Source organism: Artemia franciscana, chromosome 4 (assembly GCF_032884065.1).
Source record: "Artemia franciscana chromosome 4, ASM3288406v1, whole genome shotgun sequence".
Lineage (NCBI taxonomy): Eukaryota > Metazoa > Arthropoda > Branchiopoda > Anostraca > Artemiidae > Artemia > Artemia franciscana.
The window spans coordinates 15,125,379-15,144,232 of record NC_088866.1 but is presented as its reverse complement, the minus strand read 5'-3'; the positions used below and the strand labels follow the sequence as shown (position 1 = coordinate 15,144,232).

Sequence of the window (18,854 nt, the reverse complement as noted above, 5' to 3'; positions counted from 1 at the left end):
TTTCTGTTTTTTCTGGGTCTCATTGGTTAATTCGTAGTGATTTCTGTTTTTTTTTAAATTAATCTAGAAAAATACGAAATTTCTTGTTTTTCTCAAAATCGGTGATCACTGATGTGTGTTTGTTTGTTTTTTGGTCTTTTTCCAGGAATCATTCTGTCGGACTAAGGCGAGTTCTAACGAAAATCGGAATTTGTAGTAGCCTTTGCAAGTAACCAAAGAGATTATGCCACAGCAAAATCACAATTTCTACTCTATGTGTTTTGAAATAATTAACATTAGCTCTATTAGGGCTGAAATGCTATCTTTAGGGGTACAGAGGGGAACTGTACCCCTTTCTCAACGAATTGGATCTGGGGTTGTTGGTATCTGATCAAACACCCTTCTCTCCCGCATAAAAGGAACATTACCATATACATGGTGTTTAAATGGGCATTTTCTTATTAGATCAACCAGAAGTTGCCACTTGTTCCAAGATATTTAGTTACGATCAAAAATTTGAACCCTTTTAAGTACCCCTCTACCAGAAAAAAAGTAAACAAAAATTGTTTTTGAGTCTGTAGAGCCTCCCTTCATTTGTGAATTAGGGATGAAATACCAGTCCTCTCCCCTTATTGTGAACTGTAGTGTTTAACAGGAAACATAGGTTTCAAAATATGGAAGCATTTCAAAATATGAAAGCATCGCAAAATAAGTTGAACTAGAGCCTAATTGTACTTTTTATTTCGTATCTAAGACGCTTCTATTTTGTTATGAAACGTAATTACACCCAAATAATCGCTTATGCTCAAAATACTACTATATAAAATTTAAGCTTTAACGTAACGAATAGAATAGTGAGATATTGTCTTTAGATTGCCTTGAGTATGATATTAAAAGCGACTATAAATCAAAGAATTTTTTTATCAAATAAAATTAGGAAGCCTCGTTAATGTTTAAAATGATCCTAATAATTATGTATTTTACTTTTTTCTATAAGTCAGGATATTAATAGCTTCCTTTATATGAGAAATGCAAGATTCTTCGCAGGATGGACTGAATAAATTGACGCTCATATTTATGCTCAAAAGTTTGAATCTTATGTTTGATTTATTAGTAAAATGTTTTAGGAGGAGGGCGAGCTGTAGTGATTTCAATTAATGTTTCTTTGTTGTTGTTTTTTTCCTAGAAATCTGTTCTTAATACCTAACCTCTTGATAAAAAAACACTTGTTGAAGAAAAAAGTTTCTTTTCTTCAAATTAGTTCCCATGGTTTCTTCGATTTAATTATAGTATGTATGTTAATTCATGTAAAATGGTCAGTTATAAAATTTTTGTTTATTCGTCCCACTCTGTTTCAAAACATTTTTTGTAAGAAACTTATTAGCAGGTCTCCTAACTTCGGGATCCCTTTGTTAAAGCTTATGTCAGTCCTTTGGAAAGTGGGCCCTGTGGAATATAAATGAAGAACACCATTTAAAAGAAGTCTGGTGACATTATCAATAATTAGGATTCAAGCTAACTTGAATTTGCACCGAAGTAGGAAACCAAAATCCAGAATAACAGTAAGAAAGCGAAGTAGTATCTGTGATTTTTGCCAAATTGTATCAGTGATAATTATTTCAATCAAATCTGTATCAACCATGGTAGTATTCAACATGTGGAATGAAAATCAATTCTCATCCCAGATATGTGGAATATGTGCAATGGAGGCGCGTTTGAGCTGAAGCCATTCCTTTAAAGAAAAAAATCTTGAACGTTCTGTTCGGATTTAATGCTTTTTAATCGGACTGAACATCCCTACACACTCGCGTTCACTCGTTTCGTGCAGTGACTTCTTATCACCTCCAAATATGTATTGTTTTTTTCTTACAGGCTTCTCGGGAGGGAGGAAGCTAACTGTGCCACAGATTCTGAAAAATTAACACTAAGAATTTTGACACCCCTTTTGAAGCTATATACTGCCAAGATGTGTGTACCTGTTATATCAGAAGGACTAGAAGCTTTTGGTGGACAAGGTTATATAGAAACGACAGGTATCCCTGGTATACTTAGAGATGCTCAGGCAAGTACCTTCTTATTTACCGTTGTTTTCAAGCCGAAGGTCTTATCTTGGACCCTTTGTTTTCTAAAATGAGTCAGAGTCTAGATCCTCCATCTTTAGAATATATAGAGTGGTTGTTCTTTCAAACTGATCAATCGGCCTAATAGTCAAAATGTTACAGAACTTGTGGTTTCAAAAAAGTGGTTGAACCTGTGGTTGATATGATTTTTGTAAATTATGCTTATAGTACCTAGTTTTTATTTTATTTCTATTCTCTTTGGGATTAAAATAAGAAAAAAATGTGAATAGGGCTTTTTACTGTGCCGGCAGATAACGGGGCTTTTTATATGTTATAATAATACTCAAAGAGATGGTTACAGATAATAGGAAAAAATAGCAAGAAAAGGTAACAAAAAGGGTCTAGGTTCGGTGGGATTCTCAAAAAAAAAAATATCCCATAAATATTTTGCTTGGCCAAATCAGGAGTTACTTCTGACCAATTCGTAATTTTAGATAAAAAAAAAACCACTATGGGCCTTAGGACTTGGTTTCTAGACCACTGGAACCAGTTACATGGAAAGGAAATATAAGAAAATAATAAATTATATATAATTATATAATAAATAAGAGAAGGTTCTCATTCTTTTGAATTGCTGCAATGTCATCAGGTCAAAACTATTCTGTGGAACTGAGGCTCCGATCTTTAGAGGTTCATAAGAGGAAAAATGAATGTTGGTGATGAATGCTGCAGTTTTGATGCTTTGAGGAAAACCACATGTACATGTGTAGTAGAAAAAGAAATAAAAATAACTTTTTTTAACTTCCGTGGTTTTACTCGTACTCTAACTTTTGTTTTGATTTATGTGTTTTAGAAACGCGAAAAAAATTCAAATTGAGTTGAAAGCTAGTTGAAAGTAATTTCATATTTTCTAAAGAAATATTTTTTTTTGTCATGTCAATATTTTCCAATAAAAAGTGTTATACAAAAAAGGAGTATAATTGAACTCTAGTCTAGAGTAGAAAGTCAGATTGGGCTTGCGTGAGGTTGAAAATAACTTTCGCTTTGGCATGTATTTTCTTCTATAGGGTTGTTCTACTTAGAGTCCAGTATTACAGTTTAGATGTACCAAATCACTATTTTTTAACAAAAATTATAAAAAATACAGTAATTTAACTGTAATGTAAGATAAATACTTGTTTGGAACTTGAAGTTGTTTGAATTTAATTTTTATGCTGAAAGGTTTTTTTCAAACTGTGCTACTTAAACAACAATGTTACTTCATTTTTTACTTAATGTAGAATACATATTTTCCAAAATACTGTAAATTGCCCGTGAAAAAATAACAGTTATAAACTGTAGTAAATAGATTAAATTAAAACAAAAATTCACATTGAGCTTCAAGCCGGTCGAAAAATATTTTCATTCTGAAGTTGGTTTTTTCCTTTCTAGTCGTTTTTTTTTAAACAAATGTATCACATTTTTTGGTGCATCATCATATTACTATTTTCTCACATGAAATACTAAAATAACATAAGTAGAATGTAATGTAACGCGAAAATCTGCATTGGACTTGAAGCTAGTTGAAGAGTGTTTTTCTTTCGAATTGTACTACTACTGTTCAGTCATTTCTTTTCAAAAATTAATGGTTCTAAAATAGTGTAAATTTAGAATACTGTATTGTGGAACAATTATATGACGTTTGACTTAGTTGGAAGCTAGTTGAACTATATTTTTACAATTTTTTTTGTATATATACTACCCATCACTGTTTTCCCACAAAAATACTAGAATAATATAAAATAGTCGTAATTTAAAGAGGAATTTTTTATAAGGTGCAGTTTCGTTGAAAAAATTTCCTTATTGAAAAATCTTCCAACCATAAAACTACCACAAATCACCATCAATAAATAAATGAAACTTAAAACGAACAGAAATTACAATAAAGAACCGATTCAAACTCAAAACGAGTAAAAATTAACATGATTAGGGCTGACAACCCCCATATATTTCACTAATATTTATTCCTGTCACAAATAGTATTGTTTAATTTAGTTATATACCTCCTCAACTTGACTTGAAAAATAACACATAATATCGTTCCCGAAAATTCGACAACCATTATACATTTATACTCTTTTTATTTATTTATTTAAGTTGTAAGAGTAGATGTGGTGATAGTAGTAGCCTAATGGGCGAATTACATACTAGTGGGGGGTTGACATACCCAGATATCCCTAGAGACATAGAAACTGGACCGTTCTAATATGCTGAAGAAAATATGTGTCTCACAATTTTGACAAGATAGGTTTGGAAAACGAATGGGCTCAGGAGAGGGCTGCTTGCCCTACAATCACTTATGACTCTTAAAAAGGGCACTAGAACTTTTTGACTTAGTACAAGCTCCGCCTAAATTTTTCTTGAAAGCTTCACTTTAATACTCTTAGCTAGCGTAGTAGCAATACTTGTAGTAGCATTAGCATCATTATGTGTATAGCACCTTTGTTTTTCTTCAACATGTCTTCACCACACGCTGAAAGTTTCAACTTAATACTGTCAACTGTTCCTGAAGCATTTCTTATACGTCCTCTTGACAACCTGTGTGGGCATAATGTGTTTTGATTTAGTTCCGTACAGCTTCAATATTTCCCAATTTTTTGTGTTAATACTTATAGTCTTAGTAGCAGCAGTAGTAGTAGAATTAATAGTAGTAGCCTTAGCTTTAGTGACAGTAGTAGTAGTAGAAGTAGTAATAATAGTAGCAGTAATAGCAGTATGAGTAGAAGCAGTAACATTAGAAATCAAATATTTTCTTTTGGTTAGTTCAACATCCTCCACAGCAAGCCCTGTTGGTTTCAACTTCAGAAACCGAACTGTCCTTAAGATACTGCTGTTACGCCATTTTGAAAATCTGCATACGGACGGTGTGTTGTGATTAAGTTCACCTTTCCCAACTCCAAATACAAATTTTCGTGAAAATTTCACCTTCATACCCTTAGGAATAGTTGTCACAGTTGTAGAACTGGTAATACTAGTAGCAGTGCTAATAGTATTTTTAACGTATTGCCTTTAAAAGTAGTTGCAATGGGAGTAATAGTTGGAGTAATATTATTAGCAGCGTGCACATATTGTCTTTTTGTCAGATGATCTTCCCCTTTTAGCATTCTCCGAAAGTTCCAACTTAATACCAAAATAAATTCTCGAGATATGCTCTTTTAACAAAAATACTTGCACATAGCGTCTTCTGATTTAGTTCAAATATCCCCTCATTATTTGAAATGGAGTAGCTTGCTAGAAGTAGATGTAGTGCTAGCGTGCAAATATTTCCTTTTTGATCATCTCCCTTATCATTTCTTGGAAGTTCCAAATAAATCTACCGAGTCATTCCTGAGTTCCGCCCTTTTGACAATCTGTATACACATAGCGTGTTTTGATTTAGTTCAATATTCTCCCTTAAGCATTCTCTGAAAGGTTCACCTGAATGTCCTTTATCTTTCTGGAAAGTTAGGTTCAAACATGCATACCATGCAAACATGTAAACAATGAACCATTTGCCTAACTTACATCCCCAAAGACATAAAAAGACGAGCTTGACATCCCCAAAGACATAATTCCTGGACCTTTCAACAATGCTGAGGAAAATAGCTCTCTTAAAATTTTGAACGGGTTTGTCTCTTAAAATTTTGGTTGGATATATCTCTGTTTAAATTTTGATTGGAGATGTTTTGGGGAATGATAGGCTTGTGGGGAAGAGGCTGATGGCTGTCAGTTCACTTTCATCTCTTCAAAAGGGCACTAGAACTTCCGACTTTCAATCAAATGAGCCCCATCCGATCCAAAGTTTATGCGACCACCCGTTCCATTAAAACTTTATATGCCCCAGACCATAACTTAAGTGATTTTTGGACTGTTTTTGAACAAATGGCTATCTCAAAAGTTCTATCAGATGCATTTGAGAAAATAGGACGTTAGGGGGGGGGGGGATAGTTGCCCTCCAATCACTTTGACTCTTAGAAAGGGCACTAAAGGGTTGTCATTCTCAAAGACATAATTACTGGAATTTTCAACTACGCTGAACAAAATGGGCATCTAAAATTTTGATTAGATGTGTTTGGGGAAATGATGGGCATGGGTGGGGGCTAGTTGCCCTCCAATCACTTTCGACTATTAAAAAGGGCGCTAGAACTTACAGTTTCCAATTGAATGGTCCCCTTTCGAAGTTTCTACGATAACTCCTTCTATAGGAAGTGCCATGGTCTGAAAAAATTTACTTAGGCAGCGCTATTGCACTGCCTATATTAGGTGAACCCTAATATAGAAACCTGCATTATATTTTGAAACCTACAGCATGTTTCTCTGTTGTATTGAATCTGATGGTGGGTTCTTGATTATCCTGGGTATAAGCTGTCTCCAGTATCGTTCCAGCCAAAAATTCTTTGGTTCCTAAATAATCTAGACTTGAGAAGACTACTTCTTCATGTTTCTTTAAAGGGAAAGTGCTATTGACAGTTATTATTCCAAGAAGTGAACCAATCCGCTATTATGTCTACATAGGTCCAATCTTTGCAAGAAGGGGGGCGGTCGAAAGAATACAAATGAGCTTTTTGGAAAATAAGGCAAATTTTTTCAGGCTAATAGTCTGTCACGGGTAAGTTTAAAACTAAATGAATTTCATATATTTGGAATGAGGTTAAAAGCCAATTCTGTTAATGCATCAATTGCTCTGGATTTATTTTTTTATTCAGAGTTTTAGTTATTATTAGCCCGAGTCACTCATCACTTATAATTCTTAACTCTTTAATTATTTTATAATTTTTCTAAATCTATAATTTTTTAACAAATACTTATTAAAGAGTTACATAATTGACAATTTAGTCTACTTACTGCTTTTCTTAAAGTAAAGTCGATATTTTATTTACATTTTCTTTTATTGAAAAACGATTATCTAAATATTCACTCATATCACCAACTTCTTTTATAGATAAATTCTATATATGATGTCTTTGGAACTTCAATATGATCATCAATTCCCTGTTCAAGTCATGTTGCTATCAATTCTGAATACTTTCCCAGATTCAATAGCCATGTAGGTTCTCTAACCCATGGACAATGCTTGACTGTTTTTGGTCTGACAATTATAAAGTCGGATGTTCTTATCAGAAACAAACTTTATATCAACTTTTCTTCCGTATTTCCAAGAGTTGATGTCACTGGTAAGATTTCTAATAACTGTCTATTAAGAGGAATCACACCTGCTCTTTAAATTAGAGGAAGAAGTTTTAGTATTTTATTTAGGCTTCATGAGCTATGATTGTAATAAGAAACCACATTATTTTCTTAATTGATTGTGTTTTTTGAGGTCTATCAGTAGTTAGACTTGTTTGTTTTAAACTTGATGATCTATTCAAAGTATCAATCAAATCATTTTTTTGGCTAGGGTCTCGATTTATATTTCCATTTGATGACATATAGTAGGGTGATTTGTTTGGAGACTCATTAAAAGTATTTTCAGGAACTGATTCCTGATTAGACCTGATTCCTGATTCCGCCGGTTTTGGCAATGTTTCAAAATTATTTAATGGAAAAGGCATCTCAACTCCATTTCTCTTAACCTCATGACTACTGAATAATTTAGAGTTATCTCTATTAGTATTAATTTCCGAAATTTTAGAAAATTTGGAGATAGTCAACTTAAGTTGACTAGTTCTGACATATATTACCAAGAAATTCCTTTTCTTGTTCAGTAACGACTAGATCAATAGACATCACAAGATTAATAAGTTGAGGCTTGCTCTCGGCTGATAAATCTTTTTCTGGCTGGGCCGAAGTGAGTGCATTATTAGTTGGTGTAGATGAATTTGCAATGAAAACAGATAATTCAGTATGGAAGATATTATTATCTTTAAAAATGTCGAATCCACATAGCAATTATAGAGAACATTTTCTAGAAAGATTAATAGATGTTTTAGAAAACGTCCCTGCGTTTTTATTGTGATTACTTTGTTTCAGGAGTGGATACTTAGATAATTCTGTTTCTGGTAGGGCTGAAGGGAGTGCATTATTACTCTGTGTATCTAGATTTGGAATAAAATGTTGATCTTTGGAGAGACTATAGTCTTTCGTGATGTCAAGGACACTAATAGATTCAACAGATAAAGTTCTTGAAAGATTAATAAGTGTTTCAGAGATTGATTTTGTATTCTTATCGAAATCACTCTGTTGATCTTGAGTCTCTTCATTGAAGTCTAGTAAACCACTAATATTGATTCTATCTCTACCAGTGTTGTCATTTTTCACGATCTCATCTATAATTTTATCTAGACCCATATCGACGTCAAACTTCAGTTTTTGACCGACTTCTTTTCAACTTCAGTAGCCTTCCTCTTCTTAGGCACTTTATTTTTGTCTTTAGTTGATTCCGGCTTCTGTGATCCTTTTTTCTTCTCCGTCTCTTTACTATCACCCTTCTTGGATTTATCCTTGACTTCTTGTCTTTTTCCTTTTGTCTTGTTTTCTTTGAACCCGTCGTCATCCTCATCTTCTTGTTCAGAGCTATCTAGAAGTTGACTATAGACTTCTATATGAAATTTAACCTTCTTAAGTAGATTTGGGATTAATTCTGGATTTTTCTTATCCTCCCTTTTGAATTTGTTCAACAGCTCGTTTCGTGCACATTGTGAAAAAATTTGAGTAATCTTCTCGAAGTTGGATCCAGTTAAAGGCAGTGTGGTGTAAAAGTTTTGTAGTTTCTTTTTGGGAGATGAATGGGTGAGGCTTCTTGGCTTTTGGGTTTTTAAACCGACCGAAACTTGTACTTCTTGAATCCATAGCTGATTGTGACTCCAAAGCCTGTCTTTCTGCATCTATCTTCTTCTGTTTCTATTTCCAAACCTTGCATATCAATTTAAAAGTTCCCTCCTTCATCAAAAGGAATAACTTTTTATATTGGTAGTGACGTTAGTGTCTTTGGTAGTTTTGTAGTTTCTATTGGTAGTGATTGGTAGTGAGTGGTTACCTTTTTTCTATTGGTAGTTATTGCTCGGAACTGACATCGTTTTTGCATTCAATTGTCACAGTTTCTGTGGTTTCTTCTTGTGTTTGATTCGGTTCTAATTCTTCTTTTTTTCATCGTCTCCTCATTTCTTTTCTTAACCTTTGGTTTTAATTTGCTAATGAATTCTTTTGAGTAGAAACAAAGATTGGAAATGCTCAGCTCAGAAGTATTTATTTCTTTTTCTCCCTTCTTTTCTAATTGTTATACAAATATGTCTCTGGCGGATTAGAAATGCTCAAATTCGGCAGTCTTATTTCTTTTTAACTTTAATATAATTTTTTAAGCAGAGTTTTGGATCTTGGCGACACTTCCAGCATGTATGGTATCACAGATGCTGAATTTGGTTTCTGAGGTATCAATTTTATTGATAGCTACTGGTCTTTTGGATACCAGCTCATCTCTATTCTTATTTATAGTAATGTTTTCTGTACCTTCACCCATGTCACAAAGCTTGAAACTACCCTTATCCGAGTACTCAAGGCGTTCTTGTTTGACTTTTGTGTTCACATTGACATCTTTATTGCCCCCCTTGGGGCTTGGTTGTCAATTACTACCTACATTTTCCGAAGCATTTGGACATGTAGTAACTGTGGGTTTGATTTTAGTAGGTAGGGCAGCATCACTATTTTATAGTAGTTCTCTCTCATAGTCTTTTGAAATGTCTTCTTTTTCAGTTGTAACTGTTGCACTCTTCCCTGATATTCCATTATCTGGAATAGATCCTGCCTTTTTAACTGAAGGTCTAAGTTTTTTAACTAAGACCTTCTCCGTCTAGAAACTCCTCCGTCTTCCGAAGTACGTACGTCTCAGAACCTAACTTGATCAATGTCATTACTGTAGCCTCTAATGTTCTAGTCTTGGGACTTACACTTACCTTCATATTCTTCCAGAGTTTCAACTATACAAAATATCCATCTTTACTAAAAATTAATTTAATAAAACTTTTCCACGAAACAAGTTTTTCAAAGAAAAGCAAAGAGATCCATTAGCAGAAACCAAAATTAGCAGACCAACCAAACCAACCAAAAATTAGTAGAAATAAAGTCAATAATCTTCCATACGTGAAACTACCAATAAATAAATCAAACCCAAAACGAACGCAAATTACAATAAATAATCGACTCAAACTCAAAACGAGCAAAAATTAACCTGAATAGTCCTGACAACCTCAATGCCTTCTCAGGAGCAGAACATAATTTGCACTTTACTGAAAATAAATAAATTCTAAACTTTTCACTTTTTTTAATTTAATGAATAAAAGCATTCTTCAAACTTTAAGGAATCTGACAATCCACGGTCATTTGTTTCTTTTTTCACTTGGTCTACTGCTCAGCAGAGGCTCCCCCGGACCACTCAGTGTTTCCGTTGGCGGTGGATAGGGGAATGTCCTACAGATGCGTAGGGTACCTCCATGGCAGGCACGGACCAAGGAGGACCCGTCCCTGGGATAGGGGAACGCCCTACAGATACGTAGGATACCTCCGTGGGAGCCGTGCACCAATGGGAACCTATCTCTGGGGGACCATAATAGAAACTGGGGCACCTTCGCCGGGCGGTCGTAAATACAAACGAAGGTGGAAGAAAATGCCTGGAATGTATATTCAGCAAGGTCCACCGGTGTAGGGACAGATCCCACGAGTTACATACCTTCTCCCAGCAATGAATTAAGTTACATGGTGAGGCGAAACACTATCGTGGGAGAATCCTCTATAGGAGGACAAGTTTGGTACGGTATAAGATCCAGATCTTTGGACAACCGCCTCTACAGGGGGCTGCTTCGATCCTGCCGGGGTACCAACAAGATTGGGGACTTTTTGTCAACTCTATTCCCACTTGAGAACTAGCGGCCCCGAGGAAATTATAGCATAGTAAACGGGATTCTGACTAATGAATAATAAATGGAAGATGGATGGAATAATTTTAGGAAAATCATTTCTGAAGTTGTTGATGGTGTCTTGGGGAAGAAAGTTAGGAACGCGGTTAGGAATATTAATGAAAATAATTTATGTTTAATAGAGAGAAGGAGGGGCTGGTCCGGTAATTATCTGAGGGATAGATCCTGTGAAAATAAGAGGAATGTAAAGAGAGTTGAGAAAGCACTAAAATATGGACTAAGGAGGTCGGAAGTGGAGTCCATGGATAAAATGGTCGAGGATTTGAAGGATACTGCTAGACGGCATAATAGTAAAATGCTGCACTGGCATGTTAATAATTTGAGAGGGAGCAGTCAATCTGGACTGGTTCTAGTTAATTATAGGAATGTGGCCATAATTAATGATAAGACAAGAGTTCTAAAGAGGTGGGCAGAACATTTTGAGAATGTGCTAAACCGGAAAAAGTTTGTGATACTTTTGATGTGAAGGAAGATTTACTTTGTGGGGAAGAATTAGTGACAAGACTAAAAGGGTCTATAAAATAACAATGCCCAATGTCCTGATAGTGTTGTAAATGAATTTCTTAAATATGGTGGCAATGAGGTTAGAAATAAGCTACTGATGATTATGAATATGATCTTCAAAAAAGAGGAAGTACCTGACGATTTTAGGAAAATTATAATTTAACCCTTGAATAAGAAAGGTGAGAAGAGTGAATGTGGTAATTATAGAGGCAATAGTCCGGTTTTTGTAGGTAGCAAATTACTTATTGTGATGATACTTATTAAACTTGGAGATCCTGCACTCAAAGTTACCCTTCATCAAATTTTGACACTTCAAAGGGAACTAGAAGTTTAAATTCCCAACGAAATGAGGCTCCTCTAACGTTCACACAACATTCCCTTCCATAAAAACCCCATATGTCTCCGAGGCATAACTTACACATAGCGACGAAGACCGCACTGCCTTTCCATCACAAACATCAAAAACAAGAAGAACAATAGGAAATCATTTTCGTAAGACGGTAGAATTCTAATTTGAGTGAATATTTCGGCCCTATGTTCAAGGGCCGTTCTTAGCAAAACATAAATATATAAAAGTAAAATGACTTACAACAACATACGACCAAAAAACTAAAATGAAAGTTTTTTAAAACAGTCCCAGCATCCTTACTTCAGCGAACCAGGACTGATAAATAAAGCGAGGTGAAGCAAGGCAATTCATTGAAATGAAAGAAGAATAATTAAAAACACGTTTTTATTGCTAATCTTGTCTTTTTGGCAGCTAACCTCAAAGGTATTTTTGTAACTGAACAAAAAGACCTTTGAGGTTAGCTGCCAAAAAGCCAAGATTAGCAAAAAACGTGTTTTTAATTATTCTTCTTTCATTTCAATGAGTTTCCTTGCTTCAGCCATCTCAAACCTTTTCTCATTATAGCCCTAGATAGCAGGATCAAATCAGAATTTTTGGACAGCTTACTGTTTGAAATATGGTCATTCAACCAGGCATTCAACTAACAAAGTGTCTGCCATTCGAAGGCCTTGATCGAGCCCGTTGATTTTGAGTTAAAATCAAGCAGTTGCAGACATCATACCATGGCTTAGCATCATACCATGGCGAATTGTAGAAAAAGCCAAGACAGATAGTCCGAGTGAGTGTGCGGCAAATCTGGTGGCAAAGGCCCTTTTTAGGATTGTATAAAAATGATGTCATTTCATTTGTTGATAGATAAGTCTATCCATCATCCCAGTCTATCTATCTTTCATCAGTATATTTATCTATATACATCTATTTAGTCACTTTATCTATTAGTCCTGGTTGAACTTCGCTGAAGTAAGGATGCTGGGGATGTTTTAAAAATAATTCATTATAGGTTTATTGGTCGGTTGTTGTTCTAAGTCTTTTTACTTTTATATATTTATGTTTTGCTGAGGATGACCCTTAGACATAAGGCCGAAATGTTCATTCAAAATTGAATTCCACTGTCTTATGAAAAGAATTCCCTATTGTTCTTCTCGTTCTTAATGTTTGTCATAATTTAAAACCCTTGCCCTCAGACTTTGGGGGGTATTGTCAGTCCCAAATGCCTTGTTATGGGATCTTTGGACTATTTTTAAACAAATGGCTATCTCAAAATTTCCATCAGAAGTATTAGGAGAAAATCAGGCACTATTATTGACGTAAGGGGGAGTGTATATGCCCTCCGATCACTTTGACTCTTAAAAAGCGTACTAGAACTAATGATTTCCAATCGAGTGAGCCCGTTCCAAGGTGTATACGATCATCCTTTCCATAAAAAATACCTTATATGTCCCGGGGCATAACTTACAACGCTTGCCCTGGGAGCTGTGGGGGAGGGATGTCATCCTCAACAACATAATTACTTGACTTTTAAACTACGTTGAAAAAAAAGGCTACCTCAAAATTTTGATTGGATGTGTTTGGGGAAATGATGGGCGTGAAGGGTGGGGTCTGGCTACCCTTCAATCGCTTTCGACTATTAGAAAGGGCACTAGAACTTTTGATTTTCAATCCAGTGAGCTCCCTCCAAAGTTTATACGGCATAGTTTTCACCCCTTGCTCTGAGGGCTTTTGGGATTGTCATCTTAGATACATAATTACTGGACCTTTCAACTACTCTGAACAGATTTGCTATCTCAAAATTTTGATTGAAAGTATTTGGGGAAATAATGGGTTTGAGGAGGGCTGGTTGCCCCTCCAATTGCTTTTAACTCTTAAAAAGATACTAGAACTTGCAATTTCCAATCGAATGAGCCCCTTTCAATATTTCTATGACAACTCCTGCTATACGAAGTTCCCTGGTCTAAAATAATAAATAAATAATTCATTGTGCCCACATCGCTCTTTGCTTAGGCTGCGCTATTGTGCTGCCTATGATAAAACTGCCCTGAATTAGTATGCATTAACTGTGTAATAGAACAGTAATTCACATTAGACTTGCAGCTGGTTGAAATATGTTTTTACATTAAAAATTTTATTTTGATGTACTGTCAAAGCGTTATTTCGCTGCAAAAGGTTCTAAAATAACTTAATTAACTGTAGTATAAAAAGAAAGTTCATATTAGAATTAAAACTTGTTGAAAAGATTTTCAAGTTGAAACGTTTTTTCACAAGTTTTACTTCTTAAGCAAAAGTGCTAATATTTTTCCATGGTGTCGACTCTCTTTTCTAATAAAAGCACCAAAAAAAAGAAGTAAGAAGAAAAAAAAGTTTAATAGTCAAGTAAAGTGGATAGTGCAAAGTGAAAATTCAAATTGGACATGTAGCTTGTTAATAATAATTTCTATTTGATTTTTCCTCAGGATTGTGCTATTTATAAAATTAAAAGTTTTTGAATATGCCGTCGAGTCAATATTTTTTAACAAAAGTATTAAGATTATTAGAAGATTATTAATTTAGCCCGCGGTGATGATCAGTCCTTTCCTTTCTAGAATTTGCTTTTGTATTTTGAAATTTATTCTTTGATTTTGGAGTTCACAGATCTAGTCTGAATGGTTGGAATTGGTTGGAATGCTTGGAATTTGTTTCCTTCTGTTTCTTCCTAGCCTTACAGAGAAGGTTATGTTGTTATTGATTTTCAATGTAAATTTACTGTCAAATAAAAGAACACAGAACTCAAATTTTTGTTTCATTTTCAGGTGACTCCAATCTGGGAGGGTGCAACCAATATACTTTCGTTGGATACACTTCGAGCTATTGCAAAGACTAAAGGGGAAGCTCTTTTGGCTTTGTCAGAAAGGCTGAATACAGCAATGTCAAACCATAGAAATGACTTAAAAGGATCTGCTAATCAGGTGCGAGAAGTCTTCGCCAAGACCTTGGAGTTTATCAAAAATGAACCGACATTGTTGGAACCAGCTGCTCGAGATATAGCTATGTGTTTGAGCAAAGTTACCATTGGAGCGCTGATGATAGAACATGCTTCGTGGCACGGGGCATCAGCAGTTGATATTATATGCGCCCAAAGATTTTGCTTCGATCTGAAAATTTTAAATATTGAAAAATATTTGGGAGAATCACAAATAAATGATGGACAAATTGTTATGGAGGGCTACAAAAAAGAAATGGTGCTTGGTCATTTATTTTGACATGTCTGTTATAATCTGGTATCTTTAAGTAGAGTTGATAAATCCTTCGTCTAATTGCCATTCTAAAAATTCTTACTCGTTTATATTTAAGCGCTGAACATTGATCTATGTTATGTTTTTCGTCGGGATTTCCGTTGAAGTTTTTTTTAATTCCATTTCTATAAAGAAAATTTATGATCAGATGTGGTTTAGCACGGCCGACCAGATACATTTCGAACCTGCTGAGTAATTAATTCAGGAACTTTTAAGTATTTACCTGTAAATCAACAATAATCACTAATTAATCAGGAAGTTGGTTCCTAGTAAGTAAGTAATTTATCTTTTGAAAGGTTTCCAGTGTCCAGGCAAAAAAAATGGTAACTTTTTCTGGTGTTTATCATGTAACGGGAAGGTGGCCTAACAGGAAGCAATAAAACTGTTCCTTTTTTTTTGTTTTTTTTGTAAAGGAGCTTGTCGTTCATGTTTGAGAAGAAGCTTGGTTTTTCTTCTGAGTTCAGTCTTTATTGAAAAATTTCAGTTATTTTTACAGCTTAGGTTTTCTAAGCCTAAAAATAAGTAATTTATCCAAAATATTCTAACTCTTCGCTATGTTTGGCAATTAAACTTACAAGAAAACAAGAGAATATAAAAAAGTTAGTATTGTATAGTCTTCTATCATTAATTATGGGAATTTTGTTTCGTTTGGTAATTTGTAATTTGCTAATTTTGTTCGGTAATTTCGTTATGAATAAAACTTTATATATGGAACCCAAAGGATTATTGATGGTGTGTAGTTTTAATGATTTCCCTTTTAAATATATCTGGAATAGTAGTTGGTTCACGACATTTTTTTCAAAATTAGCGTGTTTGCATCCATCGTACTTTGCACCAAATTCCTAGGCTTTTCTTCCTAAGAATTTGTTGGACTAGCTATTCTCTTTTACTTACAGTAAATATTTTCTAGGCCCCCAGTAGGCTCAAAAAACGAGGACCTTTTTTCAACATCCTCCAGAAGGAGAGGGCTAATATTTGAGGAAAATGGCAATTCGCTGGGCCCTGGTTGCATCATGGAATCATCCTTGTTTGACTGGCTGGTCATTATTCACAGTCAAAACCTCAGTGGTCATTTTTCAATTTTGTCCTGCTATAAAATATTTGTTCTTATGTTTTAACTCTCATTGGATCTAAACAATTACTTATGAAAACTTGTGCGCTAAATTTTCTGTGCTTAGTGTATGGTTCAGATGTTCAAGATACATGGCAACCGTCCCATGCCTGACTCAGCTTGTTTGCAAGTCTCGAAATAATTTGCTTTCTAAGTTAAATAAGTGAGGAACGCACTGGGAGAGTAATTTCAAGAATATACTTTGAGGTTTGAAGATAAATTTCACCGTAGTCACACTGATGTTTGAAGGATTTAGCTATGTGGAAAGATTTTGGATGTCTCCATAAAATAAAAAAAAATTTCGGCATTCACTTATATCCAGTGAATGCTACTTAGTATCTGGGACCATGCTGGCTATACATAACAGTAATTTACTCACACTTTTTCCTTCTCAAGACCCGAACATAACTTGCACTTCACTGAAAACTAAACACATTATAAATGTTTTGAATTTTTTTTATTTTAATAAGAAAATCCTTAAAACTTTAAGGAATAAATATTAATTAGTATATGTTTATTAAACTGACAACCCACGTTCATTTGTTTTTTATTTTAATTTTTTTCAGTAACGTACAAATTATGTCCTGGTCTTGAGAAGGCATGGGGGTTGTCAGCACAACTCGTGTCAATTTTTGCTCGTTTTGAGTATGACTCGGTTATTTGTTGTAATTTCTATTCATTTTGAGTTTCATTTATTTATTGATAGTGATTTGAGGTAGCTTCACGCTTTGAAGATTATTTGACTTTATTTCTGCTCTCTTTTGACCTAAAAGATTTCTTTTCTTTGTCTTTGGAAAAAATATTTCTTTGGAAAACTTATTTTGTGGAAAGAGTTTTTTAGATTAATATGATAAAGTGACGAAGAGTCAAGAACAATAATTGAAAAACAAACAGTCAAGGCTTGTTTTCAACCAGTGAATAAAAAAGGGTCGAAAGATATTTCGGCAAAGACATTGATATTTGATGTGTGTGGGTCGGGGTAGATCCCTCCGATCAGTTTTAATTGATAAAAATGTAACTAGAACTTGAAATTTCCGATAAAATGAGCAGCCTCTAAAGCTTATGTCACCACCCCTTACATAAAAATTTTATATTCCCCTGGGGTATAACTTAGAACGCTTGCGCTGGGCTAAGTTTTTATCGGATGGGTTTGGGGAACAGAGTTTGGGGGGGGTTAGTTGCCCAATGCTCTCTTTTAATCTTTAAAAAATGAACTAGAACTTTCCATTTCCTATCAAATAAGCCCCCTCTGAAGTTTATACGAGCATCCCTTTCATAGGAACCATATTTACCCCCAGGTCATAACTTAAAACCCCTACCCTGGCCCCTAAGGGGTTGTGTCTACACCCGAATTTTGTCATTTGACTTTTGAACTATTTCTTACAAAATGCCTATCTCAAAATTTTTATCAGGTCCATTTGAAGACAAAAAGGCATTTGGAGGTTAATCGTCCTCTGATCACTTTTGATGACTCTTGAAAAGTTAAGAGCTTTTTATTAGCTCTTAACTTTTCAAGAGTCATCAAAAGTGATCAGAGGACGATTAACCTCCAAATGCCTTTTTGTCTTCAAATGGACCTGATAAAAATTTTGAGATAGGCATTTTGTAAGAAATAGTTCAACGTTTTCACTGCACGCATTGGGGATAAAAGGCTTTGGGGGGGGGGATCTATTTGCCCTACGATCACTTTTGACTCTTAAAATTGGCACTAAAATTCTGATTTACCATCAAATGAGCCCCATACGAAGTTATACACTTATCCCTTCCATAAAAACCTTATAAGCCCCAGAGCACAATTTACAATACTTGTGGGTTCTGGAGAGCTGCGTTAACCTTGAAGTTTCTGTTATTTGATCTTGGGTATATGTTGAACAAAATGGCTAAATAATAAAATTGGTTAAGTAAATTTTGGAAAAAAGGGGTTGAGAGAGGGATGCTAATTGCCATCGGATCACTTTTGACTCTTAAAAAGTGAATTAGAACTTTCAATTTCTTCCTTAACCTTAAATGCCCCCGGGGCATAAGCAGTGACCACTCCCTGGGCTCGGGGGGGGGGGGGGACATTTTGAACCCAAAGTTTTGTTAATTTGGGTAAATTCAACGTCCAATCCCTTTTAACTTTTAAAAAGGGCAATTAAACCTCCAATTTCCATTCAAACGAGTCCACTTTGAGTCTGTAAGACCTTCCTTTCAATATGAAATGTCTCTGGGGGAAAAAACAGTTAAATATTGATAAAACATTGGAAACTTATGGCCTTTACTTTAGTCAACGTTATAGCATTGATCCTTTTTTTATTTATTTTTGTTGATTTATTTTAATTAATATTGCAGATCTTTCATATAATTCACAATTTTAAGAGCTATAACCAGGTACGGAGGTAAAATTTTAGCTTAGATGAACATGTATCTAAGAGCAACACATAATTTGAAAAAATAAATAATTTTTTCGGAAATATTAGATATTGGGGAGGGGGAGCTGCAAATTCCAGAAGCCTAAAATTTTGGTGCCAATTGCTTGAAGATCACCTTATTCTGCCTTTTGCCTGATAACCAAATAACAACATATTTTGGTGGAATTCTAAACAAAATACTTTTCTCTATCTTCGAAAGTGTTTAGGTTAGGAAAAATAAAACTTATATCAATCAATATATCAA

At 34.6% G+C, this 18,854-nt stretch overlaps 1 protein-coding gene across 1 annotated transcript in view; it reads left to right on the top strand.

Moving 5' to 3' along the window:
* Positions 1-15,802, top strand: part of LOC136026039 (acyl-CoA dehydrogenase family member 11-like) — a 68,111-nt gene extending 52,309 nt beyond the window's left edge. Inside the window, exons 8-9 of the mRNA XM_065702199.1 lie at positions 1,852-2,041; positions 14,606-15,802. Coding sequence (XP_065558271.1) covers positions 1,852-2,041; positions 14,606-15,055 — 640 coding nt within the window. The 3' untranslated portion in view covers positions 15,056-15,802. The remainder of the gene's footprint in view (positions 1-1,851; positions 2,042-14,605) is intronic.
* The last annotated feature ends 3,052 nt before the right edge of the window (positions 15,803-18,854 follow it).